At 48.2% G+C, this 20,887-nt stretch overlaps 1 protein-coding gene across 3 annotated transcripts in view; it reads left to right on the forward strand.

Moving 5' to 3' along the window:
• Positions 1-7,772: 7,772 nt before the first annotated feature.
• RCAN2 (regulator of calcineurin 2) overlaps positions 7,773-20,887 on the forward strand; it is a 57,529-nt gene continuing 44,414 nt past the window's right edge. Inside the window, exons 1-2 of one of the 3 annotated variants that reach the window (XM_072331924.1) lie at positions 7,773-7,859; positions 14,152-14,378. In XM_072331924.1, coding sequence (XP_072188025.1) covers positions 14,154-14,378 — 225 coding nt within the window. In that variant the 5' untranslated portion in view covers positions 7,773-7,859; positions 14,152-14,153. Of the gene's footprint in view, positions 7,860-7,901; positions 7,922-8,030; positions 8,282-14,151; positions 14,379-20,887 lie in introns of those variants that run through there. The other 2 variants (XM_072331925.1, XM_072331923.1) reach the window with 2 other exon arrangements.

Below are 20,887 nucleotides of genomic sequence, written 5' to 3' on the forward strand. Positions count from 1 at the left end.
CATCAGAGTGAGAAGGTAACCCTTCATATCAGCAGCCACCTCCCGGAGTAATTGCAGCTTCTTTTATGTCTGCCCTCCAGTGAGCCTCCCTGGCTGCCTCTTGTCTGTGCTTAGCAGTCAAGTACTTGGAGTGGTCTCTCTCGTGGCGGTATCCGACCTTTTCTGTGCTGCTGATTATCACAGAAACCAGAGGTTTGTGTATCTCCTGCAAGCAGATTGCTGGGAACTAAAAGATAGGGCTGTGGCCATTGAGAGGCAAGCTAAAAATAATTACTTCCTTTCAGAAAGAAACGCAGCTGAGGGCTGTAGTTCTGTGTCGTGCTTAAACGTTGGGCCAACAGAACTCCAATATGTGTTTTGCTTTCAGCAAACACTTAATTGATTTGCAGAATAAGAACGGATTTCAATTCAAGCACATGCTGAAGCACTTCCCTGCTCCAGTGCCGCTGCCCTGCCTGCTGACCTGCTCACAGTCACTCCTGTGGCTGTGTTGCAATTTTAGGGCTAGATAAGGATTCATGGAAATACTGAAATAGCTTTGCTCATGCCAGGTGAAACTGGCAAACATGAAGGGCTCCCAGGAAAAGTCTTTCCCTTAAAAGCACAGGTATAGCATAAAACAGTAGCTTCACTGGCAGCAAGCATCTTCCCCACTTAGTTGGTACGTTCTAAATGTGTGGCTCATCACATGGCAAAAGACATTCGCTCTCCACTGGTATGTAGTGCAAGGGGAATTAGAGACAGGAAAGGCAATCAAAAGATAGCAAGCACCAGACTGAAGCAACCAAGGAGAAGCCTTCGTCATGTGGCCATCCTGAATGACATTGGGCACGCGACTGAGGGGCACAACGTGATTTATTGTTTTCACTTTGACCAGAAAATTACTAGGAATGGCTTAATGGAGTTATAAATACCTTGTTTCCAGGAGAGTCCTGGGAGGGTAATTATAGCACTGAAGTCTTTACAGAGATAGAGCCTCTATACAATGCTATTATCTAAGGACTGTGATGGATAAGGCCGGGAATTCTGCGTGCTGTGTGCAGCTATTGACTCAGTGCACTCTTTGGGCAAATCACTTCATCCCTCCATGGCTGTTGGCTCATCCATGAAGTGGGGGAATGATAACAGCTGCTGCAAACTCCATGAATTAGAAGCTGTGCTCCTCATACTCAGCAGAGCCTGCTTATCGGTAGTGATGGATGACTGCAAGACTTTGGATAAGCTATGTGCTATCCTTAATTGTAATGGCCATGTTATTGAGAATACACATTGCTTTACTTACGGTAAAAAGAATCAGAATAAATGCTTCATATCTCTTGGTTCACACTTCTTGGGATGCTGATGTAGCAGTTGGATCCTGGACGTCAGGAATGTCTTGTCTTTAGTTGGACTCCAGAGACTTCGGGGTGTTTCTTGCTGAGTAAAAGTACAACCTCCTCGCGTAAACCAGCCCCTTGGTAGGGTGGTTTCATCTAGGAGGGTGTCCAGCATGTTCCTGTGAGAAAATAACTCCACTTACACTCCAACCTTCTGCAGTTCTATCAGGCTTTTCTACTTGTTTTCAAGGCCAGGTTGGATGGGGCCCTGGGCAGCCTGGGCTGCTATTCAGTGTGGAGGTTGGTGGCCCTGCCTGTGGTGGGGGTTGGAGCTTCGTGATCCTTGGGGTCCCTTCCAACCCAACCATGCTGTGGTTCTGTGATTCACTGCACTAGCACATGGATACATCACCTTTCCCAAGTACCAAGCGGAGTACTGGAGTAACAAATAGAGGAAGAATAAGCACAAGTGAAATCTGGAAGATCAGAAAAGAGAGCTGTTTTTCCAGGCCCTGACGTTACATTTATCTATCGGTAATTGTGAAAACAAAACTGCACGTTTTTCTGAAACCAAAGCTTTCAATCTGCTGTCTGTGCACTGGAGGGGAGAGAGGTGGGAAAGGCAACCTGATCGCTTCTGAGGAGTCTGCAGAGCATGTAGTGAAAGACCTAAATTCTCTCTGCAGGCTTCCACTACCACAAAGCATCTTTCAATATGTTCACAAGGGCAGAAAACAGCTTTCCTGAGGTACGATACTGGTCAGACAAGGCAGGGTTTGTAAGACATCAGATTAGGTAATGACGTCTGGCCCAAGAAGCCTAAGGCTATGGAGGATCTGGTTCTTTACAAAGCCTAACGAGATTTGGCATTCTGCTTTTCTTTGGTTGTTCCTTGGGTCTGAGCCCTGAGGATGCAGACCCTGAGCTCTGCCTTCCCCATCCCCTCTATGGAAGGAGTCTCCCACTGGTAAAGTGTGCTGCAGGCTGAAGGCAGGGCTTTGTTGCTTTCTCATGCCAAAGATCTCCATGGTAAGTGGACAAGACTTTCTTCAGTTAACTACACGAGTTCCAGTGGATTTCACCATAGCAGTCCTTGTTTCTGCTGACGTAGATCCAGAGGCAATTGCACGGCACTGGCCTTTTATCCTGCCCGTGTTCTGAAAACCGCCTCGCTCAGAAAAGCATTCAATGGGCCTTCTATTTACTTTGATACCAAAGAAAACAGAGCGATCGGAGTGCTCTGCCATGGCTGTCTGGAGGTCATTCCCAGGCTAAAATGAGGATTCTAAGGTAAAAAGTACGGTGTGATGGAGTCCGACACAATTCATCACAGCACAAGACGCTGCCTGTGATGCTCTTCCTCTGTCCAGATCTTGGTGTTACCTTCGGCTATTTTAAGCTTGTTTATAGAGCTGGAAGAGTGCGCAGATATAAAAGATGATGACAAGGGTGCTCTCAGGCATTACAGCTCAGCTTTGGAGTTCTTGTGTTTTTCAGAGAAAAAATAAACCGAAGGATGTTTTACTTTCTGAAAGCCGAGCAACTGGGCTTTGCTTCCTCTGAGCTTCAGTCAGCCTCCAGTTTGCTAAGAGCCGCTCTCGGAACGATCTGGTTGTTCCTTAAAATGATGAAAAGACCCGAATCAGCAGGAAATGGTCATTCCCTGTCCTTCAGGCACCAACCTACGGATCCAGCCCTGATGTTTGGCTGTAGTTCTTCATACAGCCTCTGGCATTTCGCTCTGGCTCAGAGGTTTTGTAGGCACGTAGTCTGCACATATAGGCACATGGTTCTTTAGGGACAAACTGGGTAACGAGTTCTCTGAGTACCCATAACCCTGTGCAAAGCCAAGTGACAGAACATAGCAAAGGTTGCAATCACTAAAGCATCTGCCCTGAGCTCCCACACCTGCCAGCGCTGATCTGCACATGACAAGGCACGTTTATCCCTCTGCATGAGACAGAACTGCGCTGGCATCTTTGCACAGGGCTGGAAGGTGGAAGCTGGGCAAAGCGGGCCGGGGCTGTCCCCACTGCTGTGCTCTGAGCATCCTGTAAATGCTGTGCTGCTGCGTGTCTTGATGATTGTGTCGTCTGGATGGGACACCTCCAGTGCAGACTCCTGCGGGTAGATTTATGGATAAATTTGCAGCAGTTTTCATCCCAGAGTTGGTCCCGGATCAGCCCCGAGGCAGAATCTAGCCCAGAAACCCTTCTCTTCCTCCGCTTTTAATTTTCTTTCTCTGTTTGTATTGACTCCACGAGCTTCATTACTGCCCTGCAGTCACTCTTCCCAGCTCAGCTCTAAACCCAGCTTGCTCTTTCCTCCAGGATTTTCAGATATCTAACCAGCCAAGCATCTGGGAAGCTCAAAGTCAGCTTGCAAAACTGGATAGTGCAGGAGGGGTAAGTGCCAGTCAGTGCCCCTCAATAGCACGTAAAGCCTGGAGGGACTGGTTATCCCTTGGGGCTGAAGAAGGGGCAGAGACTTCCCTCTGGCTGATATGGAAGGAGGGCACCTCTCAGAGGCTGCTGTACTGCGGTGCCTCAGTGCCATGGGAGCTGTGACTCCCCAAGAACATTTGTGTCACAGGTTGTTCCTCCATTTCGCCATGCCCAGCGCTCACCCCTCACAAGGTGGGTAGTACGCAGGCAGTGGCACCATCTAGGGGCCAACTGTCAGCCATTAGTGTACGTTCAGATCAGTGCTATCAGATACAGTAATGATAAGATGGAGAGAAGCACACGTTAACATCATTTGTCTAACCAAAACAAGTTTTAACACAGGTGTTGAGAAATGCAGTGAAGTCTGCACAGTGAAGTCACAAGTCAGGAACAAAAATCTATTCCCAGTCATTATTACCTGCTTGGGCTGCTCGTATTCTATTAACTGGATGTTGTGCTGTTATCTGCCACCTAATCACTCACTCACACTTCTCTGCTTCCACTGCTATAATTATGCCTTCAGCAGTTGCCTGGAAGTGTCAGAACAAGGAATGAAGACTGCAGAGAGAAAGAAAACATAAAAAGCCCATAAAAGCATTGATCACTCTTGTGAATGAAGCACGTAAATATCTTTCAGTACAAACAAAACTCCTTAACCTGATGTGTCTGAAAGCCCTTCTATCATCACCTCTGTTATTATGGACAAAGATGAACATAAAGCAAAGATCATGGAATCATAGAACCATAGAATGGCCTGTGTTGCAAAGGCCCACAGTGCTCATCCAGCTCCAACCCCCTGCTGTGTGCAGGTCACCAACCAGCAGCCCAGGCTGCCCAGAGCCACATCCAGCCTGGCCTTGAATGCCTGCAGGGATGGGGCATCCACAGCCTCCTTGGGCAACCTGTTCAGTGCAAACCACCCTCTGCATGAAAAACTTCCTCCTCAGATCCAACCTCAACCTCCCCTGTCTCAGTTTCAAACCATTCCCCCTTGTCCTATCACTTTCTGTCAAACCTGTCTTCAGAACTAGGGCTCCCAGATTCTATTTCTCAACAATTAATAAACAATAATTACCACACTATTCACTTTATTGGGGTAAGTTGTGTCTTGCAGTTGATTACACTGTGTGGATTTCTAATTAGCACACGTACAAGTGCAGTTTGTAGAGCATCCGCTTCCTTAGCTGTTTACATGCTGAAGCAGATTAAATAATATATGCAGAAGCTCGCTCTATATTTAGGTACCCAAATGAGCATCTTGATCTTTTTCAGAGCACCTACAAATGTCAGAATGGCGCAGTGCTTCTGAAAATCAGGCCATTGAGTTAGGCGCCTATATTTAGGTACATGAGTTTGAAGTGTTTGGCTCGAGGTCACATAGCTACGGCTCATTGCCTTTTTTTATTTCCATTTGGGTCACAACGGGCAAGTCACTTCTAATAATTCTCATCACAGATCTGTGTAATAACAGGACAAGTGGCAGGGATTGTTTAAGTACCACCGTGGTGATTTGCACTTCCTCAGCCATGTGAGGTTTCTTTCCTAGGGAAGAGAACTGCCGATCAGGAAGGTGAGGCGCTACGTTTAGAGACTGAGGATGTGCTCTGCTTACACTGCGGGCATTTCCTGGATCTTGTCTGGCATCTTCGGCATTCCCTCTGCAAGCTTATGCTCATTTTGATGAGCCAGATGCTTCAGCTTCCTGTACGTTGGGTAAATCCTAGAAATCAAGTGCTAAATGTTAACATGTGGCAGCAAACTGACATTTCGTAGAATCAGTCATAGAACCACAGCATGGCCTGTGTTGCAAAGGCCCACAGTGCTCATCCAGCTCCATCCCCTGCTGTGTGCAGGGTCACCAACCAGCAGCCCAGGCTGCCCAGAGCCACATCCAGCCTGGCCTTGAATGCCTGCAGGGATGGGGCATCCATCTCCACTGCTGAGAAAAGGCCATCGGGAGGAAAAGATGATCCTTTCAAGATAAGAGGAAGCAGATTCCTTACCACTGTAGCTCGTCAGCCCCTTTCACACAGCAAGGAGCCTGGAGCTTTGCAAGCAGGTAGATACACAGGCAGCAATTCCCACTGCACTGCCTTACCTTTGTACAGGGGTGATAGCTGAGAAGATACAGGAGAGCAATAGGTGAACACCTCACACGTTTCAGCTTCCGTATCCCTGGTGATACGGTGTCAGATGTAAGAGAACCATGCTTGTACTTTAAGGCTGCTGTTGTTACAATACAAAATCTTTCATTTTTCCTTTCCTTTTCTTTTCTTTCTTGAGTTGGAGATTGTTTTACAAGTCAAACTCATTTTTCCCTTGATCTCTCATGCATTCAGGCTAAAAAAGAAATCATCTCTCTGTTAAAATTACTCTTCCAGCAGAAATTGGAACATAATATTTTGTTGCCTTCAAAACCAAGGGCTGGCTGTAGGATAATACAGGTCTGTTGGTTGGACTTGATGCTGGATATGGAATTTTTGCAAAGTCAAATCCAAAAGCCCTTTTTATTTTCAGGCACTCTCAGAAGCGGATGGAAAATGCTGAGTCTTTGTTCCTGTTCTGGTTGCCTTAAAGCACAGCCTCCCATTCCACCTCTGTCTCACTCTGGAGATGCTCGGAAACAGCTGGGCTATACCAAAGGCTGGGCACAGAAAGAGCAAAGAGCAGTTCGGAGAGGGCAGGACCTCTGGCAGCATTGGTTCCACTCTGTACAAGCCTCAAGTCTCTAGCTCATTAGCTGCTGGAAAATGCTAAGGTAAATAGGAACGTGGTCTATTTTTACAGTGTCCCATTAAGCAGCCAGCCTTGGCTGCTGAGACAAGGCAGAGCTGGATGGATCCAACTGTGTTTTTATATTCGAAAAGAGGAACAGAAACAACCAAGGGTGCAATGATGCTGACATAGTCAGTGTTGCTTTTACTTGCTTTAGCCACTCTCATCTCTGGACTCGACTACTTGCAAGAAATCACAATCCGTATCTGGCCAAAGGATTTGGGATGTATGAGGAGCACTCCTAGAAAATCTGCTCCTTTTGTGGCATCAGCTCCTCGTTTCTTCTGAGAAGTCCTGGCTCTCGGGGGGCTGCAGGAGCCACTTAGTGCTGCTGGTCAGAACCCAGCTTCTGCTCACAGCTCTTCTGCTGTGCTGAAATCCACCGTGGTCACGTCAGTACACGTGAGAGGCTGCTTTCGCTTCCAGATGAGATGTGCAGATAAGCAGCGGGTGCAGCTGAAGATAACGAGCAGCTCGTGGTTGGGACGAGGCTGTCTAAGATCGCGCTGTGCCATATCAGTAACCAAACTCCCACTGGGCCCCGTGGGCTCAGGGCTGCAGCACCGCTCCAATGGTGCCACCAGCAGCTGTTTTGTCACCTCCTCGGGTACGTGTGCTCCCCATCATCGCACCTTCCTCCACACTGTGGCACTGCGGCTGCTCGGGCCGTAGGAAGATGCCCACAGTGCAGGGCGCCCACTCAGGCTGCACGGCACTGGGGCCCAAAGCGGCACCCACCGACTGCAAGCAGCTCTGCCAGCCGGCCTCACCCTGAGCTGTGCAGCACTACGTCCCCGTGTCTAAATGCCATATTATTGGGGGTCTCCTCCTCATAGAACACTTCACTGCTTACCTCACTTCTGTCTCATCTTACGGTTCCCCGCGCCATCCTCACTTCATATATCCCATATATACTACATATATACTACACATATCATCTCACATCTCACCCCATACCCTATCCCTAACCCCATACCCATCCCATATCCCCATCCATCTCCCCTCACTCCCCTCCTGCGGTCACTTTCCCCCCCCTGTCCCGTTCCCCACCCCGCGCTCCCACCCGCCGTCCGAGGCGCGGCGAGAAGCGGCGGACAGAGGTGGGCGCCTCCAGAGAGCTCGGGGGGGCGGGGCCGGCTCTCTCCTCGCATTCTTACTGGCGGCGCCGCCTGCCCGTTAAGCGGAGCGCTTCGGTGATTGGGTGTCGGCCGCGCTTTCCCTCCCGCCTCCTCCTCCACCTTCGCCTCAGCGGCGCGGGCAGCGGGCGGCAGCTCTCGGCGGGAGCGGCGCGGTGACGGCGGGGCGGTTGAGGCAGCCGCAGTAGGTGAGGGCCGCCCGGCCGCCGCGGGGCGCGCAGCTCTGCCCTGCCGACCCCATTGGCGTTATGTAAGCGCCCTGCCCGCTCGCCGTGCCGGGAGGCGATACCCGCGGCCGTGGGGCGGCTGTGGGCTGCGGGCCGTTCCGTCCGGCGGGGCGACGGGGCAGCTCGGGGGGTCGGGCGGCGTCGGGGCCGGGGCTGCGGCTCCTGTCCGCAGGGATCGGGCCGGAACCTCCGTCCTGTGCCGTCCGTTCAGAACCGCTTCAGCGATCGCAGCCGCTGTCGGTGCGCTGCGCTGCTGCGCGGGGTGTAACGGCGGAGCCGGGAGCTGGCGGAGGGCTGAGAGCGGGGAGAAAACGAGCAGAAAGCGGCACCTCGTTGGATGAAGTGTCGGAGCTTCCTGGTTCTGTACGTTACCCGTGCTGCTGGCAGGTAACTTATCTGACCGCAGGAGCTGCCTGGAGGAGTCCTGCTCCCCTCCGAGGGAGCTGCCGGCTCGGTGATGTGCTGCCCTCTGCCAAGCTCTGTAGTCGCATCCAGAGGCTCTGCCTGGCGTTGTGCAGGTGTTTGTTGTGTCCGTGTCCTTAGGGCTTTAACCGCTGTAAGTTAGTTATATGTGAGCATATAGACAGGAGGGGGAACGGCTGCTTGCGAGGGTGGGCAGTGATAGGACAAGGGGGAATGCTTTTAAACCGAGACAGGGCAGGTTTAGGTTGGATCTTAGGAAGAAGTTTTTCCCCCAGAGGGTGGTGACGCACTGAACAGGTTGCCCAAGGAGGCTGTGGATGCCCCATCCCTGCAGGCATTCAAGGCCAGGCTGGATGTGGCTCTGGGCAGCCTGGGCTGCTGGTTGGTGACCTGCACACAGCAGGGGGTTGGAGCTGGATGAGCACTGTGGGCCTTTGGGTTTTCTTTTTATCTGAAAAACGTCTGTTAGAAGTGCATCTTCCTTGCTCACCTGTGTCGAGTCTTTAAGTGTGACAGCAAGCAGCTCGCAGCCCACTGCTGTGCAGGTTGTGTGCTCTGTTGACAGGCAGCAGCCCACAGCTCGGTTCTTGGGCTCTTCTTGTCACACTGGTTGGCATCGTGGTGTCTGACTCATGGAATCATTAATGTTGGATAAAGGTCACTGTGGTTATCTAGTCCAGCTGTCTAGAGCCATGCCCGCTAACCAGGTCCACAAGAGTCTTCTAAGCACTAAACGCCATGAACAGCTCCAGTTGCATGTTGCTCTGATGCGTAGGGCTTCTTTCTTTCTCCTTGCAGGGAAGAGGAAGTAGGTCTTGGTGAGAATTGGGGTGTATGTATGGAGGGCTGTTACACTGCCCTCTGTGTGAGCTGACAGGTCTGGCTGAGGGCCAGCAGTGTTGTAATGCTGTGTGCCACTTTACAGTTGGATCACTTAATAGAGCAGTACAAGGGCCGAGTGAAGGTAAGCAGAAAGCTCGCTCTGTTTCCTTTGGGTCTGGGGAGGATTCTTCTATTTGAACACACTAATACTACCACAGGACCTTTAGTGTCTGATGAATTGTAGCCCAGCTGCTTGACCTGAAGTCCCGCTACTCTTTGAAAGGGCAGATAACAGCAGGACAAGGGGAAATGGTTTGAAGTTGGAGGAGGGCAGATTGAGGTTGGATGTCGGGGGGAAGTTCTTTACTGTGAGAGTGGTGAGGTGCTGGAACAGCTGCCCAGAGAGGCTGTGGATGCCCCGTCCATCCCTGGAGGTGTTCAAGGCCAGGTTGGATGGGGCCCTGGGCAGCCTGGGCTGGTATTCAGTGTGGAGCTTGGTGGCCCTGCTTGTTGCAGGGGGTTGGAGCTTCATGATCCTTGAGGTCCCTTCCAGCCCAAGCCATCCCATGACTCTATGCTAAAATCTTCACACCTGACTTTGTTTCCCCCGGTACCATCTTCCATTGTGGCAGGGGGCTGCAGTCCTGTCAGCAGGGCTGAGCATGGAGCTGTCTGCTGCCTTGTTTCCTCCATGGCAGGAGATGCAGAGTGCTTGGCTGGGTTCTAGGCGTAGGATGCAGCCCTGGCATGGGAGGCACACTTGAGTCTGTTGAGCAACATGCAGGTCTTGAACAGCTTGATTTGGCCAGCCTGCTTCAGATGAATAGAAGTGAATAGTCCCTTTGGATGTTAAAAGCCTCCAAAAATAGTTACAAAGGCTCAGCTAAATTTAATACGGCTCTAATGTCAATGGGAAGGATTAGAACGTTTGGGATTTGCACCAGTTAGCATAAAAAAAAATCCTCTTCCTCCTAACTCTGCCCGTTCTGTGACGGGATGCTGGGGTTGGCACTGTTCGGTGTGGGGCTGAACCAGAGGGAGCTGAACTGCAGCAGTCATCTGCACTGTGGGGGTAGCTGTGGGCCAGGCAGGGTGCAGGGAGAAGATGAAGGGAAGGGGTGGCCGTGGTCTGTGCTGCACTTAGACTGCAGCAGTTCATTAAGCCTGTCACAGGAGCTCCCATCCTGCTTTCTAATTACGATGTCTCCATTTAAATCTACAGTGAAGAATTAGCACCGTGTGACGGTAACACCAATCTCCAGTGCTCATTTAGCAGAATGGAGTGACATTTCAGTGGGTTGTTGCTAGCTGGGCTTCTGTGCCTTCCTCCAAGTCTGTGTGGGCCCAACTGCTTTCAGCAGGAGCTCTGCCCATAGGGTAACCCTCAGCCCGGTAACCCTTCTGCTTTTGGTGAGTATTTGAGGTAAGAGCTAATTGATTCAGGAAGATCTTAGCAGAGGGGCCCATTGGGTTAATGTTTCTCTTCCATCTCTTGGAGTTAGGGTAGAACTTACTGATTTTTAACCACGCTTCTCTGCTTTTTCCCAGCTCCTCTCCATTCCTGCAGCTCGCTGCTTGCAGGTTTGCAGTCAGAACTCAATAATAGTTCTCGTTTATAGTGATTATATTTAAAGCTTGCATTTGTAACAGTTTGTTTGCTTTATTCTATTTTTAGTCATGTTGTTTGTCATGGCAAGCAGTGTTTAATAATAACAATAAAAGTAAAGTCTCCTAGCAATGGGGAGAGTTATGGGCCTGTTTCTTGGTGTCCCAAAGGGGTTCTTTTAAAAACTCTTAGGACAGGAAAATGGTCACCAAGGAAATGCCGCCTTAGTTTCCATAAATACATGTATGGTAAATCTATACATGCGTGGTGATATTTAAGCAGCTGGCCCATTGAAAGGCGTTAGGGGATGGTGAAAACCTCACACACTTGGTATTTATTGCTATTGCTAATTACAAGCTTATGGACTCCTTGGTCACGGGAGGAGAAATTCTGGAATCACTGCTGCTGGTGTGAAGTGATGCAGGCTGTGCCTGAATCCCAGAGCAGGAGTCCAAGGGAGGCTGCATGAAGGGCCCGCAGGGCGCTGGTTTGCCATGGGGTGATTGCTGCAGTGGTTGGGGTGCCCTGCATGGTGTATTTTGAGAGGAGGTGTTGGGGTCAAAATTCAATACCAAATTTAGAAGTAAGACTGAGGAATCCAGATTGCAAGCATGGTCAGAGGGCTGGAGCAGCTCTGCTATGAGGAAAGGCTGAGGGAACTGGGCTGGTTTAGCTTGGAGAAGAGAAGGCTGCGGGGAGACCTCAGTGTGGGCATCCAGTACTTGAAGGGAGCGTATGAACCACCAACAACAAAGCACTTGAGTCTTAAGGGGTTTGGTAGGCTTCGTGAAGGACGTGTAGTTATGACTTGTGTTATAGGCATCACAGCACCATAGCGTCACAGAATGGCTTGGGGTGGAAGGCACCTCAAGGCTCATGAAGCTCTGACCTAATCCTACTTATAATGAATAAGAATTCCTTCTTCTGGCTGGCTGAAACCAACTTCTCGTGTGTTGTTTTATTATGACAGTCAGTGCAGAGCACACGCCGTTGATTCAGGTACTCTTGTCCTCACTGGTTGTCATCAGTTGGTTGCTGAGGGTTTATTACCTTGTAGGCTCAGGTGGGACTTTGATGCCTGTGTATGACAGAATCAGCTGCTGTATTTTATTCTTATTTCCCTGTTGCTGTCTCGGATGCTTTACAAACCAGCACTGGATTGTGGTAACTCAGAGTTCTGTTTAGCTGCTTGCTGTTGTGGTTTTGCTCAATTCCTACTCTGTAACATCTCTGTGTACTTTACAGTGCAAACATGATCATATTTCTCCTGCAGAAGGAAAAAAGCTGTTTGGCAAAGAAGCCAAAACGGAAGCTTTGCTCCTGCTGGTTCTGTGTCAGGTCCTCCTCATCACTAAAAAGCCCAGTGGGTATTAATTCATGCTGGGGCTTCCTACATCTTCTGAGCATTGGCTTGTACTGTCTTTATCCTCTGCAGTCTGCTGTGTAAGGTTGCTTTTCAGTGCCCCTCTGCAGAGTGGGCTCTTCCAGCGTAATGCTTGCACGTGGGGGAAGAAGGCTTTTACCCAGCGTGCCCATAAAATGCCCTCACTGCCTCTGAAGTGCCTTCACCAGCTGCAGGTTGTTTGCTTGCTGGGAATCAGAGCCCATCCTCACCACTGAGTTTCTAACCTGAGATAAGCTGAGTGGTTGTGCTCACGTCAAACTGAGCTGGCAAAAATCCTGCTGTGTATCTGAGAGCCGAGGAGCCTGTCCTCAGGGTGACACTGGGAAAGAGATAATTAGCCTGAGGCTTTCATATGACACCTATTTCCTTACAGCACCGCATCCTTTTCCTTTTAACCCCCCCCTCATAAATTAAATATAAGGAGTGCAGGGCTCAGGAGCTGTTCTGGTGTCAGCTGTGACTTTTGGTATCTGGAAAAGAAGTGCAGCTAAGATCCTGTGACCTACTGGGTTGACAATCATATGTACTGTAAGTACTGCTGTTCAGCATCTAACAGGTATGTGACGGTGTACCTGTGGAAAAGGGCCTGTACTGTTCTAATGTGAGCTCTTGGTTTGGGCTCCATGATCCCTGCAGGTGCCTTCCAACCCTGCTGCTCAAATACAGGCTGCACAATTGGGCTCCATTGCATGCTGTGAGAGCAGAATACAAGTGGACTCAGCTCTGAGCTGACTCTTTTGAGTATGACTTCAGTGTGTTTCCTTGAGGACTTCTGTCATTAGCCCCGAGGCTTCAGCACTAATGATTTCTGGCAGTTCTGGAACGTGAGGTTACAGAAGGATGTGCTCAGTCATCAGATGTCACTTCTGAGCTGTGGCAGGAGTGAGGTTAGATGAAAGCCATGGGCATGGCAAATGAGCTCTGTAATTTCACATTGCTTTATTGAGATTCAGCCGAAGTGAAGCGCAGAGCTTTATTTTAGACAGCAGTTCTGCAAAACATAGTTGAAACAATATTTACTACTGTTAATAGAGAAAAGCAAGTATGCAGTATGGGAAGGGCAAGTCAGAAACAGACGAGCACTCTGTGTTTGTGTCATTGCAACTCCTGGTAGGAGGGGAGAGCAGTCAATGGCTGCGTATTGTTACTGCAAGAGACATCAATAGCAGGGAAATAATTATTCTTCTGCATTGCTTCCAGTCAGCTTGTTAGAGCTCGGGAGAGGTTGTAGGTTACAGCTGCTGTTTAATATGGCTGGACTGGGGACTGTCTGTGGCATCTACAGTAAATACCGGCGTTGATAGCAGTGATTACTTGGACATTTCCTTTCTCTCCCGTTGGCTGTTAAGGGGTTTATTCTTGCATCAGTGGTAGGGACACTGCTTGCTGGACTGGCCATTTCCTTCCATGTCCTCCAAACGGTCTTTGTGCTATGGTGAATTTGGGAGTAAGGGCTGCACAGCTGGCAGGGTTTTCCTGCCAGGTGGTGAGAATTATCACACAGGTCATCTTTTCCTTTTGCTTACCTTGTTGTTTGCTTCACAGTGACATTAATGTGCAAAGAAAGGAATTGCTAATGGACATGGAAAAGCAGCATACAACATTCTGTCCTGGAACTGGCAGAAACGTAATCGCATTTCTCAGTTGTGCTGCTTTTATGGCATTGCTGCAATGCCATAAAAGCTACTACTGAATTACTACGGAAAGTAGGGTTGTTGCTATTCCTTTGTGTTGAAGTTGGGTATGATTTTCCTGTTACTCTCATCCAGCGTGTTATTTTCCTGAGCAGGCTCAGAATTCTGGCTCGGCTTCCCTGGACCAAACAGGACTCCTAAGCACAAATACAACATGCTGTTTTCTTACAGGGAGAGTGAAACTCCAGTCAGGCTTCGTTTCTGGTTGTGTTCAAATTAAGACCTGAAGTACGGATTTCTGTACTCGTGTATGTGCTGTTTTGAAGTGTAGCGTAACTGTGTCTCTTTTCTTTATACTGCTAGGGATGAGGGGAGACTCCTACTTGTTTGGAATGCGAGGCCTCGGGCACTATGGCTGCATCCCAGAGGACGGAGGACACTTCTTGCTCTACTCTATAAACGGAGACAGCGATTTGAAGCGATGCTTTACAGAGGAAGATTTTCATGAAATCATTGACTTCAACGACCTCCCGAATTCTCTCTTTGCTTGTAATGTTCACCAGTCTGTGTTTGAAAGCGTGGACAGTAAGGTACAGTGCCAGTTTCCATCTTTGCAGTGTAAGAGAAGCCTGTGATTTATGTGATCCTTGTGTTTGTTGCAGATTTGAGGAGCCAGCAATACTTGTACCTGTTGTGTGCAAAGAAGCTGGATTGCATGAGGTTTTGTTTGTGTCTTTTCTCTGAGGTGGGCGACAACATTTGAGAGCCTAAAAGCCTTTTTGCCAAATATAGTGAACACTGTTTGGGGTTTTTGGCAGTTTAGGTTTGCAGAACACTGAAATGTGGGTACACATCTCTATGTGTCTCTATAGCAACTGTAGTTGCAGTCGTGATGGAGGTGGCAAAGTTAAACACATGAAGGACATTTCCTCTTGCTTGCTGATCACATACCACTGCAACAGGACACTGCTCTTCCTGTGTCTTCTCAAGTGCTTTAGGTTATGTATCTTACCTGGAGGACCTAAATGTACGCTAGTGGAACACATTAAAGAGCATGAGAATATCTTCTGACTTTGCAATTAGTCTGAAAGAACCCAGTTGCTTTTTGTTTTTCGTTTGAAGAAGTGCATATTGTTTTCATCCAGTCAGACAGAAGAACTCCTGCATCCTGCAATACATCTTCAGGGCTGGTTTCTAAGCCTGGTATGTTTCCTGAGGGAGATGTCAGGAAAATAAAACTGATCATCTGGGGGCATTATTGTCTAATGGAATCAGTCTGGGCTAATAGATACAGGTGTGTCTGAGGCTGTTTAAGTTTCTTATCCAGAACAGTCAATTTGGAGACAAGCTTGCAGCAGTGAAGCTGGGCTGCAGCTGGAACTGGCTTATAAAGCTACAGAGCAGATTTGGTGAGACTGAAGCATGGCCAGAATGGATGGTGAGCCTTCCTTATGGCAGGAGGACCATCACATGAAAGGAAACGGGATCTAGACGTTCAGGGGTCCCATCATTCAAAGATACTGAACAAACTGTTGAGGCTGTGCTTGTGCCGTTGCAGTGCTTTGGGGTATGTTTTCAGACCTCTTCGTTTTCCATAATGATATTATCTTTATGTTTGAGCAATACAGATGAGAGGGGGGTAATGTTCAGACACCACAGGACTAAACAAAGTGATCGTATTCGTGCACTGAAAAATCCCAAACTGCAGTTCAGTTTGTGTGTGTGGGAAAGTGGTTAATCTTTTTCCTTTAAACCCTTCTGTTAATAATCAGCTTGCATTTACACCGTGCTAATTTGTGGAATGTTATAACAAACTGCTAAATAGCTTCAACATTTCTAAAGTTCATTAGGTGTAATTTTTGGGGTTTGGGAATATCTTCCCGCATAGTTCTGGCATTCAGAGGCCGTGAAAGTACATATTGAATGGGAGACAACAAGAGCCTGCCCAGAACTAGGGAATTTCTCTTCCTTCTGCACAGATTCTCTCTGCTTGCTTCAAAGCTTTCCCTTTTCGAGAGCTGTGTTCCGGTGGTGGCTTAGTTAGAAAATGAAATGGGAGATTATGTAAGTATGTGGGAGAGCAATCCCTGTGGACTTACAGGACTTAAGGATTTGTCTTAAGAGCAGCTGGGCTGTGGAGGTGCATCCTGTGCGGTGTGTGGCTGTGAACGGTCAATGCCAGGCACTGAACAGCTCTGCTGACAGGTAAGCAGTTGCTCCTGGAGGTCTATATTTAACTAGATGGGATTACCTCCAGATTTCTCATCAAGTCTGAGGGCCTGCGGAGTCGATTATGGTTTTTATTATTCCTCTGGAACACATATTTGTGTTCCTGGTTGATTTGTACTTGTAATCCTTTCTGTTATAAACTGTTGCTGCAGGACAACAGCATGCCTGACTTCAGTAAAAAAAATGTTGTCGACTTTTCATTCTCAATCGCAATTAATCAATACATCTAGGAGTTATATCATCAATTAAGCATTGATCCAATAAATAGTGGTACGCTATATTTTCACTGCTGCAAAATGTTCTCTGAAAAGAATATAATCCACAGTAGGTTTGTTTTTAATCCCTTCTGTGGAGGGTGAGGTTGTTGCAGTGTTATCTTTGCCTTTGTGGCATCCTGTAGGAGGGCAGCAGAGATGTATTTGGTTCAGAAGCTGCAAGTGAGTGTAAATGGTGATTTTGGTTTGGCCTGTGAACTTGCTGCATAAACAAAGTTTAAATATATACCCTTGTGAGCAGCTCTGGCATACAGCAGGATTAACGTGAAGAATTCTGACAGCTTTTAAGTTCTGCTACCTGATGTGTCAAAGGAGCTGTCAAGTTGAAGCTTTTAGTGTGTATCTAAGACACTTACTTTGAAATAATCATCTTTAGTAAGTACATTAAGTGTTGTAATTTAAAGGCAATTAACTAGTATCAGATCTAAGGTAGGTTCTGGTTTGTGCTTGGGTATAGGCTTGTAACAGCCTTGAGGAAAAACGTGGCTGCACGTAGCCCTGCACAGTGGATCAGCTGTTTTGCTTCATCTCTGTGCTGCCTCTTGCAGCAGTACTGTGTGGTTGTGCAGTGCTGCTTAGGAAGTCTTCTTCTTGCCTACCAGACAGCTATAGGGAGCCTGAGTTTGGATCTCCCGTCTGTGAAGAGGAATTCTCACAGCTAAAGGCCACATGCTTCACAGAGAATGTCCTGGTTGGCACCTTCAGGTCTCAGCATGAACAGAGGGGAAGCTGCATGAGAGGGACTTCTGCCTCCTTTAAGCAGCAGCAGAGGAGAGTGGAGATATTTAGATTGCCAGATGACTACTGGTTATCTGTACCTCATGATACATTCTACGCACTGTGATTAGAAAATACTGTGCTTCTTGGTTAGATACTGCAAAACAAAGGCCTGGAGAGTTTAATTAACAGGGCTGTTGCAGAGCTGGGATCCGTTTTGACTGTGCCCCCATCGCTGTCTTCTTCCTTTCTCTCCTGCATAATGAAAGGAGCAGGTTTTTGTGTTGGAGTGTACAGCACTGCCTTGCTTGGGTCTTAGAAGTCTGATTCTGAAGTATTTCAAGAATGAAATCCCTCCTAAATCCTGGAGTTCATCATGCATCTCTTGGAAAGAAGCTGACACGACTCCTTGTGTTGGCGAGGTGTGGCAGAGCTGTGCTGTTATTTCTGGCTGATAATGTGAGCGACTGAGAGGTGCTGCTGCTCTTATCTGAACAGACAGAGCGGTTGGGGTGAGGAGCCCAAGGGCACGACTCTGCTCCTGAGCATGGAAATACGTTTGTTTGAGCAGTTAATTGCTGTCGGGCTTTCCAGATGCTAACACTTCTCCTGTGCTTTTCTCATATCTTGTTTAAGTGCAACTCCTTTCTGAAACTTCTGTAATGTCACTGTATCATTCCTCCAGGCACGAAGTGGCACACAGGAAGCTCCCGTCCCATTGGAAGCTGTTCTGTACGGCACAGTTAGGTGATGGAACACTGGCACAGGTACCAGAGAGGCTGGGCAGTCTCCTCCTTGGAGATCTCCAGAAGCTGAATGGACGTGGGCCTGGGCACCATGCTGCTCTAATGAGGATTCTTTCACCTTACGTTTTCACTGTTAGCTGTCGGATGGCTCCTGGCTTTTCATACAGAATGCTAAATTGGACTTCTTTTGATTTTCTTGCTTCAGGGTATTGAACTTGAGTCTGGAAGAGGGTTTAAGGTTATCTCAGATGAGTGCTGGACAATTGGTCCAAGGATGATGCTCTGAGAGAACTCCAGCTGTCTGGAGGAAGACGTTTTTTCCCCTTTGTTCTTGCGTTCAGCTCTCTTAACAAGAGTAGCTTGAAAGTTTGCTATGTTTATAGTGCAGTAAGAGGCACTGGGCAGCTCAGTGGTCTGCTGTGTTGCCTTTAACTTTACATGTTAGTTCTGGAACTGAAACTTCTTACTGATGCTTTCTGACACCACAGCATACAATTGAAATGGGTCTGTCTGTTTGGTGTGCCTGTTAAACAAAGTGGAGCCAGTGTGTCTGCTGCCACGTGTGTGATGCTGCTCACAAGCTAATTCAGGAGGACGCTCCAGGAAGCAGGCTGTGTTTCTGCAGGGCAAGATCTGTTCCTTTTGCCTTCACTTTGAAAATCCACGTTGGGAAGTCAGGATCTTTTTGGCTGTATTACATCACTGAAGCCTCTAGGTGTTGAGTCATCATTATATTTAGAGGGTGGCACGCTTCTTTTTAGTCTAATCTTAGTATTCGAGCCTGGCCTCGGTGGAAAGTCACCCTAGTAAAGATGAAGTCACCGCTCCAAGGGTGGAATGGAATGCAGGCTTCATCCTGCCTTCTTGGTACACTCGCTGTTGCTTTCTTTTACTTTCAGTTTTTCTACCTTTTAAGGCTGTCTGCAGATGTGATAACGTTATCAGGCGCTGCCCCTTGAAGCAGGCTGTGACTTGTGCTGTGGAACCTCTGCCTGCTTTGTTTCGTTCTGCTTTGTGAATGGGATGAGTGTTATTCCCATACAATGTGCTGCACGTGCATCTACAAATAGGAAATGAGAAGCTGCATTAGCAGTGTCCTTCAGCACTCTGTGACTCATAGGCTCTATGGCTGCTGTCTAGGAATCCTGTCGAATGCCCTTCTCTGGCAGCTGCTTCTGAGAAATAACATCTAAGAACCTTTATCACAAGGACTGGCTTCCTGCTGGACTCGGCTCTGCTCTGACAGCGGGCAGTGCTGAGCTCTGCTCACCGAGGCCTCCCCTGCAGCCCCTCACTACCAAAACCCCACCACAGAATCCCAGTACTTTGAAGCGTTGACTTATTGGGAGCATTAACTTACTGGGCACTCTGTCCTGCAGCTGTAGGACGCTGCTCATGCTCTGAGACTCATTCTGATAACTCGCTTTCTGTAGCATTTAAGTTTTATTGTGTAATCAATCTCAAATACTTTGCTGTGATTCATACCTGTGCAATACAGTATTTCAGCTACAAACACCTACAAACTGTTCTGCATCAGAGAGCCCATCTAAGTTATATGCTGTAGTGATAATCGTAACTAATTGAGCCCCACGATCATAGGATGACTTGTGTTGGAAGGGACCTTAAAGCCCATTCAGATCCAAGCCCTGCCATGGACTGGTTGCCACCCAGCAGCTCAGGCTACTCAGGGCCCCATCCATGGTCTTGGGCAGCCCTGGGGATGGGATAAATCATGCTCGGGGATGTGATTTAGTGGTGGGTTGTTGGAGTTAGGGCAGGATGAAACCATCCTGCAATTGGACTTGATGGTCTTGATGACTTGACTGACAGGGTGGTGCGGGATGCTGGCATTGCAGCTCTGTGTGGATCTGAGGTACTAAAAGCAGCTCTTATATATGTATGTGTTTGATATGGGGCCCGACACCAGTCTTTGAAATGACTGCAGAGTTTCTGTGAGAAGTATTTAGTGCAATTTGGGCATTCCTTGCTTTTCCTTCCCCCTCAGGTTCTTCTGCCTGTTGCAGCCTTCAGCATTTGCATTGTTTTTCTGGAGCTGTACATCAGCTTCATGATTTGACAGCATGAGGACACACTGGACATACGGAGGCTGCACAGTGAAAGCAGCGTGGTCAGGTAGAGGCTGTGCATGTGTCCTGTTTTTCTTGTGGGATTAGATGCTATTCTGCTCGTACCCAGGAACTTGCAAGCTCCAAATATTCCTCAATTCAGTGACTATTTATTTCCTGCTCTGAAAAGTTCATAGGAACAACAAAACCAAAATAAACAGAACTCCAACTGAAGTAACAAGTCTTTCTGAACGGCCTGAAATGCCGCTGCCTGTAATGCGGATGCTGTCTAATAATTTTTATAGCAGTCGGGGTTATTTTCCCATCTATACTCTGGGTGCTTGGGAGCACAAATGCCCTTGGTGGGATGGGAGGACGTGCCTGGCACGGGACCAGCTGGGTGAAAGGTGGGCCTGTGTTTGCTGCAGTTGAAATCTGGAGCTCCAAAACATCCAGCTATACTGGTCAGTTGTAAATGACAGAACTAAACTGATTCATGTTCTTTCCAGACCACGTAAGCCCGCAGTTACAGCCTGCTCTCTAAAGCTGGCAAGGTACTTTTCTCCCTAAAAGTAGCTCTGGAAAAATTATGGGATCAACTTCTCGTGGTCGTACTGTACCCTGTGCAGCCTGGAGGGTTATCTCATGGAATTGGGGCGGGTGGGAAACGGTTCCTGGGAAAGGTCCCTTCAGGGTATTTGCTATTTAAAATTATTACTATTTGTTCTTAATGCTGGAATATTTTCTTATCAGCTTTGCTAAAATATTGAGAGCTTTATGTAATGAGTCACGTTCAGGTGGGTGTTGGTGAACTCATATGCAGGGTTTGGGAGCACTTTCTGCTGGGTCTTGAGAAAACAGCTCTGGGAGCCAAAGGGAGTTACAAGGTCTGAATCTACAAGGCAGTGCTGAAGGACTCCTGTTTGAACTGCTTCCTCTGGCACTGTGGGCATTGTAGGATGAACTGTGTGTCAGCTGGATCCACAGATCCCTGAGCGCTGGACAAAGGTAGGTTCAGGTTGCACGTGGCAGTTGTCTGTCTCCTCTAATAGGTGGTGCAGAATGC

The sequence above is a fragment of the Excalfactoria chinensis genome, chromosome 3 (genome assembly GCF_039878825.1).
Source record: "Excalfactoria chinensis isolate bCotChi1 chromosome 3, bCotChi1.hap2, whole genome shotgun sequence".
NCBI classification, from domain to species: Eukaryota; Metazoa; Chordata; class Aves; order Galliformes; family Phasianidae; genus Excalfactoria; species Excalfactoria chinensis.